The 6000-nt window shown below is 51.1% G+C and overlaps 1 protein-coding gene across 2 annotated transcripts in view; it reads left to right on the top strand.

The window, feature by feature from the left end:
- Positions 1–1584: 1584 nt before the first annotated feature.
- Positions 1585–6000, top strand: part of IQGAP2 (IQ motif containing GTPase activating protein 2) — a 1674846-nt gene continuing 1670430 nt past the window's right edge. Inside the window, exon 1 of one of the 2 annotated variants that reach the window (XM_069627448.1) lies at positions 1585–1911. In XM_069627448.1, the coding sequence (XP_069483549.1) occupies positions 1863–1911 (49 nt within the window). In that variant the 5' untranslated portion in view covers positions 1585–1862. The remainder of the gene's footprint in view (positions 1912–6000) is intronic. The other variant, XM_069627449.1, reaches the window with a different exon arrangement.

Genomic DNA, 6000 nt, shown 5'->3' with positions numbered 1-6000 from the left:
CCCAGTCATGTCCAGAAACCGGCCCCCAGTCTCCAGGGACGATTTCAGCCTGGCCACGGGCCGAAAGGCAGAGGGACCAATCCGACCCTGCAGACTGCCCTTGCATGAATGCCCTGCCACAGGTCTGCTGTGCCTAGTTATTCCCACCGTTTGCGACAATTGCCATCAGAAGCACTAGAAACGGCTCACATGGGATTACAATTGTTTGCAGAAGCATTAGGCATGTGCCCTTTTCGGATCAGCGCCATGCTTTGATCATTCTATACTGACTCCTACCTGTACACATCTTTGGTGTGTTTAACCTTTCACCCCCTTTGTCCCATCCACTCCAGCACTGCCCTTTAATATTTGCTCACAAAGTAAGGTCTGGGTTCCCCTGCAAGGGGCACAGACAGCATTATGTACAATCATTTGCACGGTTGGACCACTACAATGGAGACTGGCACCGTGTAAAAAAACACTTAACATGGTATATACCCAGGTGTTGACAGAATGTACCAACCGTTGGTATTATTGTCTATTGACTTCACCATTTGCCAGGCGTTGCCATCACATCACCTGGTGCTTTCTCCATATGCCAGGTTTGGCCACCATGAACCCAGGTACTCCCATCACATGGCAGGCGTTGGCATGTTATGCCAGATACTCACACCATGTACCAGGCTCTTCCATTGTATGCCTGGGAACTGACACCATTTCATAGGTTTTGCCATCAAACGCCAAACGACTTCCATCATGTGACAGGTTTTGCTGTCATAAGCAAACATCTTTGACCAAATTGCAGGCTTTGCCATAAGACTACCAGGCACACACACCATTCGCCAGGTTGTTGCAATTTTGGAAAAGTACCCACATCATTAGATGTTAAAAAGCCTGGGTACTGATATAATTTGCCTAGGCTGACCATTATTTGAGCAAAGGCCAGCTCTTAGAATCATTTACAAGTGCACACATTGTTGTCATTGTAATTGGTTATAATTGGTTATTAAACGCCGACACGGTAAATCGAACCCGCGTCGTCTTGTTTCAAAGGCGAGCGCATTGCCCCTGAGCTATCACGGTGCGGTCATGACAGCTCTGGTGTACTATTTCATACACGCTTGTCTTAAAACTGCATATTGAAGTATTCAGATAAAAGGCGAAGACACATGTTTCAAAAAGGTTTAGTTAAATAAACACATGGAAGCACCTCGACGAGCTTGCTCGAGCGTTGCGAGAATTCTCGACTGTTGGAACCATCGAATGTAGTCTTAAACAGCTGTTGGTCGAACTATGTACATGACTTATGACGTCAGCTGTTTATTTTTCTTGAAGGCTCTGTGCTTTGGAGAGAACGTGCCCGGCTGTACACAGTGTGTGCCCCTCATGATGCCAGTGGCTGTCCAGGCTGTGGCCCGGTGATGGCGAGTGGGTCAGTTTAGACTTAGTTGGGACATATTGGCTGTCCCGAGGAATGCGCGCTTCTCCTGCCGCTATCGGTGTAGGTGGGAGCTTCCCGCAGCCTGCGCCTCCGGCAGTGCCCGAGGCGGGCGGCAGGGGTCGCTGCGCGGCGCTCCACGGCGGGCCGAGTAACGGGGAAGAAGGTCGGGAGTCCGTAGGAAGTGCCCTTGTGATGCTGCTGCTGCGGGGAGGAGGAGGAGGCGGGTGCTGCTGCTGCAGAGTTCACATGCACGCACACCGCAGCCGGAGCTGAGCCCGGGAGCAGCGCAGCACAGGGCGCAACAGGCGGGGACAGAGCTCCGACGAGGCCGGCCGTGCGGAAGGGCAGCCGGTCGGTGGTGCAGGAGAGTCCCGGGCGGAGAGGCTGGGTGCGAGGCAGGGCAGGAGCAGGCGCTGAGTGAAGTTGAGGCAGCAGTCCCAGGATGCAGCATGAGGAGCTCCGCGCCTCGCTGCTCCGGCCGCGCTATGGCTGTAAGTGAACCCAGATATTACCGCTGCACGGGGGAGGGGGGCCTTCAGCGTGTGATAATGTGGCCGGGCTGCATTTCCCGTGCTGTGCGTTCTATTCATGTGTGTCTCTGAAAAGCATATTGCAGAAAACAAACTTCAATTGGGGACAGACCTGTCGCATGTAACCGCGACATCCCGCTTCTTAAGTGTCTACTGAATGCAACACGTGGCAGGTCCGTAGGGGTGCGATGCGCAGGTGCTTCTCTTCCCGGGAGAGATCTCGCGCGGGGTGATACAGGTGTGCGCGTGCTGAGTGGCCCTGCCCCCCCTGGGGGAGATCACTGGGTAGGCGGATCTCGGGATCTGCCATGACGCTGCGCTCCCTGGCCGCTCAGGTGCTTGTGTTCTGCGGCTCGTGGCTGCGCGACTCCCGCGTCCCACCGTGGGAGATCGCATGCGTGGGTGCGCTGTAGGGTGTTACAGGTGTGCTGCGGGGTTCCGCAAGTCCACCTGTGCGCGAGCCGCAGAATGTCACAAGTGCCTGCCTGCCGCTAGGAGCGATCACACGCATGGTGTCACGCATGGCGTCACGCGTGTTTTGCAGCCCCCACTGGAGGCGACCCTTTCTAATATGGAAGATGACGTGCATGGGGGCCGGTTACCCAGGTGTGTCCTGCAGGGCGCCATCTCTCTGCCGTGAGAGATGGCTTGCATGTTGCATGGGGGCTATGCATACCCATCCGTGCCTTGGCACTCTTGGCTGCAAGAGACCATTTCTCCACGGTGCATCGTCAAACGATGTACCACTACTCTCGATCTGTGATCGATCCATCCACTAGGTTCTCCTCACCTGGGCTGGGGGATAGGACAGAGAATCGCGTATTGAGAGTGCACAGCGCCGCAGGGCCCCTGTCGGCGTCCGCGTGCGGCGCACATGGCCACTTCAGTCAGTGAAAGTTGAGCCCTCTCCTCTAGGGGAGGTTGCGTTTTGCAGGTTGCTCTATCACCCCCGGTGCGGAAGCACATGGCCTCATTTGGAGCCGGGTGGCAGCAGCACCTCGGCACCGTGTCTGACATCCCAGGGGGGCGGGGGGCAGTGGGCGGAAGAGCCCACCGGGGCTGCTCGCTTCCGGTGATTCATGGCCCGCGCTGCCAGGGACGCGTCCTCGCCTTCAGGGTTCCAGTAGAAGAATAGATCAGCCGTCATAGCAGAAGCTCTGCTGCTTCGGCGCAGGGCCCCACCCCCTTTGGGGAATAAAAAAAGCACACCATAAAATCACCTTTTCCCGGGGGTGAATAATTTTACCCTTCACGTGGTGGGCGTGCGCTCTCCTGGGCTTTTTTGACAATTTCACATAAATGGATGATGGTAGACTTACCTCAGGAACATGTGTGGGGCTAATCCACAGTGTTGGGGTGGCCGCTGACTTATGCAGAGATGGCATGAAGTACGAGCATGCGCGCCCACGTCTGAATAGCATTAATTTACTATTTGTCTCCACTACCCATAACTACTCTAATTTTTACCAACATTAGTGTCTTACATTCCTGTGTGTAAAGTGTAATGATCATAGTTTAGGGTAACGCGGTGGCCAATCACAGATTCCATGGGTAGCACGTGCCACCCCTAGGGTGACCAGATGTCCTGGTTTTGCCGGGACTGTCTGGGTATTTGCACCTCCGTCCCGGAGTCCCAAGACTTCTTAAAGTTTAGAAGACCCGTCCCAGGATTTGGTGATCGGGTGGATATCATCCTGGGTTTTGGCCCAATGTCATGATTTTTCCATCGGTTTGACCAAAAAACAGGATGGTATCCACCCAATACGCAAATTCCAGATGGTTTTTAAAACTTAAAATAGTCTTGGGACCCCGGGTGCTCTCCTTACTTTTTCAACATGATATGGAACAGGCCACCACATAGAAGTAGGACTAGTTTCAGAGCTGAAGCTGTAGTCCTACTTCCATGTCGGTGGCCTGTCCTGGTTTGTTATTTTCAAAATCTGGTTCCCTTAGCCACCCCAGGCCACTCACTCCCTGGACACCCTGTGGGTGGTAGGCATCACTCTGCATCCCCTCTGAATTTAGTCTGAGTGGGACTCTTATGCTCTGTAGGAAAGGTTAAGTGCTAGTGCTTCAAGTCTTCAGGCTGCGGCCCCTGGGGGGGGGTACCCATCACACCTTACATATTCTATCCCAAATTATCCCTCGCAACCAGGCACATACTGGCCTATAGGACAATGCCCGAAGCGCAGGCTAAAGTGGACCCGTTTTTGGGAAAACATTGGGCCACTTTTCTGAGTTACTTCACTATGCAGACAGTAGTTTTGATCAGTGTTACTGATCAACGATCCTCTTACATGCACACATTGAAACACGCACATGTCCCTTGGGTACTACTCAAATGGTCTGTTACGCCTACTGCACTGATACCTTTTAATGCTATTCCTATTCTTGTATGCCTGCTCTATTGCTGTACCTGTGCACATAAACACTGCTGTAAATAACTTGCAAATGCTGTAAATGTATAAATGGATATCCATTCAATGCATAATGCCTGTAACCTTTAAAACTGTACTGCGCCCAGATACCTCAGGGTTTGGAGCGCCATATAAATGAATAAACAATACAAAAGGAATGAATTGGCGTTTGCGAAGGTGGACCACTTTCTCATTGGTGCTCGAGCCAGTTTTATTTCCCAGTCCTACTCTGTCCCCGACCGCCATGCACACTCGGAGTTCAAACAATGTATGGGTTATGAAGGAAAACTGGGGACCCGTTGGTTTATCCGAATCAATGACTTTGGTGAACACCAATTTCACATTGGATCCAATTTTTCTTAATTTAAACTTTTTTATTTGAGAAAGCGCTGCCACAGATTGATGTCTCAGCGCTCGCTAAGCACGGAACATTTCGTCACTGCTATTTGGTCAATTCAAAGGCTGAAGTGGCAGAAGAACATCATTTGTGATCATGGCGGAATTCGTGGTGTGGTGGGTTCTAGCATGCAGAGGCTTTGCTGAGGGTGCTATAGCCCCGGGTCTTTTGGTTGTATGATGGATAAAAGCTCTGGGGCTACAACCAACAGGCTAGCTAGCCCGAGTCCCGACAGCCCCATCATTAGTCACCCCTGGATCTAGCAACACCCCTGCTAGCACGGAACAATACGTGAGTTAATGTGATGGGGCGTGACAGGTGGTCACGTGCGTAGGAGTGGTGAAAGCAGGGGGTCCTCGCACGTTGCTTTTTGTTTTGTTCTCTTCCATGTAGATGAAGTGTCGGGGGACGCTGCAATTTAGGTCTTTATTTAGTTGTCAAACCCATTATGACATTTTGTATTATTTTATAGCGGTTCCAGGCTTTCAATTTACATATAAAGAAACCTATTGGTACAATCGCGGGTCAGTTCCTTGAAAGTGGGGAGCTCATTAACATACAGGATGTAACATCACCAGAAATAAGCACATCATGGTCAAATATGTACATTTCATTCAATTGGCTTTACATAGCCGTACACATAGTACAGGACAAATGGCCATTTGACTTTCATAAAATCAATGTACCCAAAAAAATGATCAAGGATATTTTCTTCTAATAGGTTTGGAAATGTAAAAACGTGGGCACGTTTTAAACCTCAAGAATCAATGGCAGTGTTTTCCCTGGGGCGTGCAGTCCCGAAATGTGACATTTCACCGTTGTTTTTCACCAGGTTATCTGGTGTAGTGCCTGACCCGCGAGCCTGGCAACTGTGGTTTGAATCCCCAGGTCAGGTCCTGCTTAAAACCATAATTTAGAAAAAGACAGTTGTGTCTTGTTTTACACACAGCCTCTAAAATACCCTGTGGGACGGCATCCGCCCTCCTGCAAAAAGTGAGGGACAGCATCCAGCCACACATGCCCTCGAATTGAGCACTGGGACAAGGACTCAAATGATTTCAAGGGCAGGTATAGAAGTACTGAATTTTTCATGTAGCACCATCATTTTGACAAATTTGTCCCCCTTCCTCTGTAAAGTCCCTAGGACTTCCTGACAGTGATGCCAAGTGGCCCAGGAGTGAGGTGACACCGAGTAGGAATTGCTATTGCAACAGTGCATCATCAGTCCGATGAAAC

Source organism: Ambystoma mexicanum, chromosome 6p, assembly GCF_040938575.1.
Source record: "Ambystoma mexicanum isolate Mex_15411 chromosome 6p, UKY_AmexF1_1, whole genome shotgun sequence".
Classification (NCBI taxonomy): domain Eukaryota; kingdom Metazoa; phylum Chordata; class Amphibia; order Caudata; family Ambystomatidae; genus Ambystoma; species Ambystoma mexicanum.
This window is presented reverse-complemented; position numbering and strand designations above follow the sequence as displayed.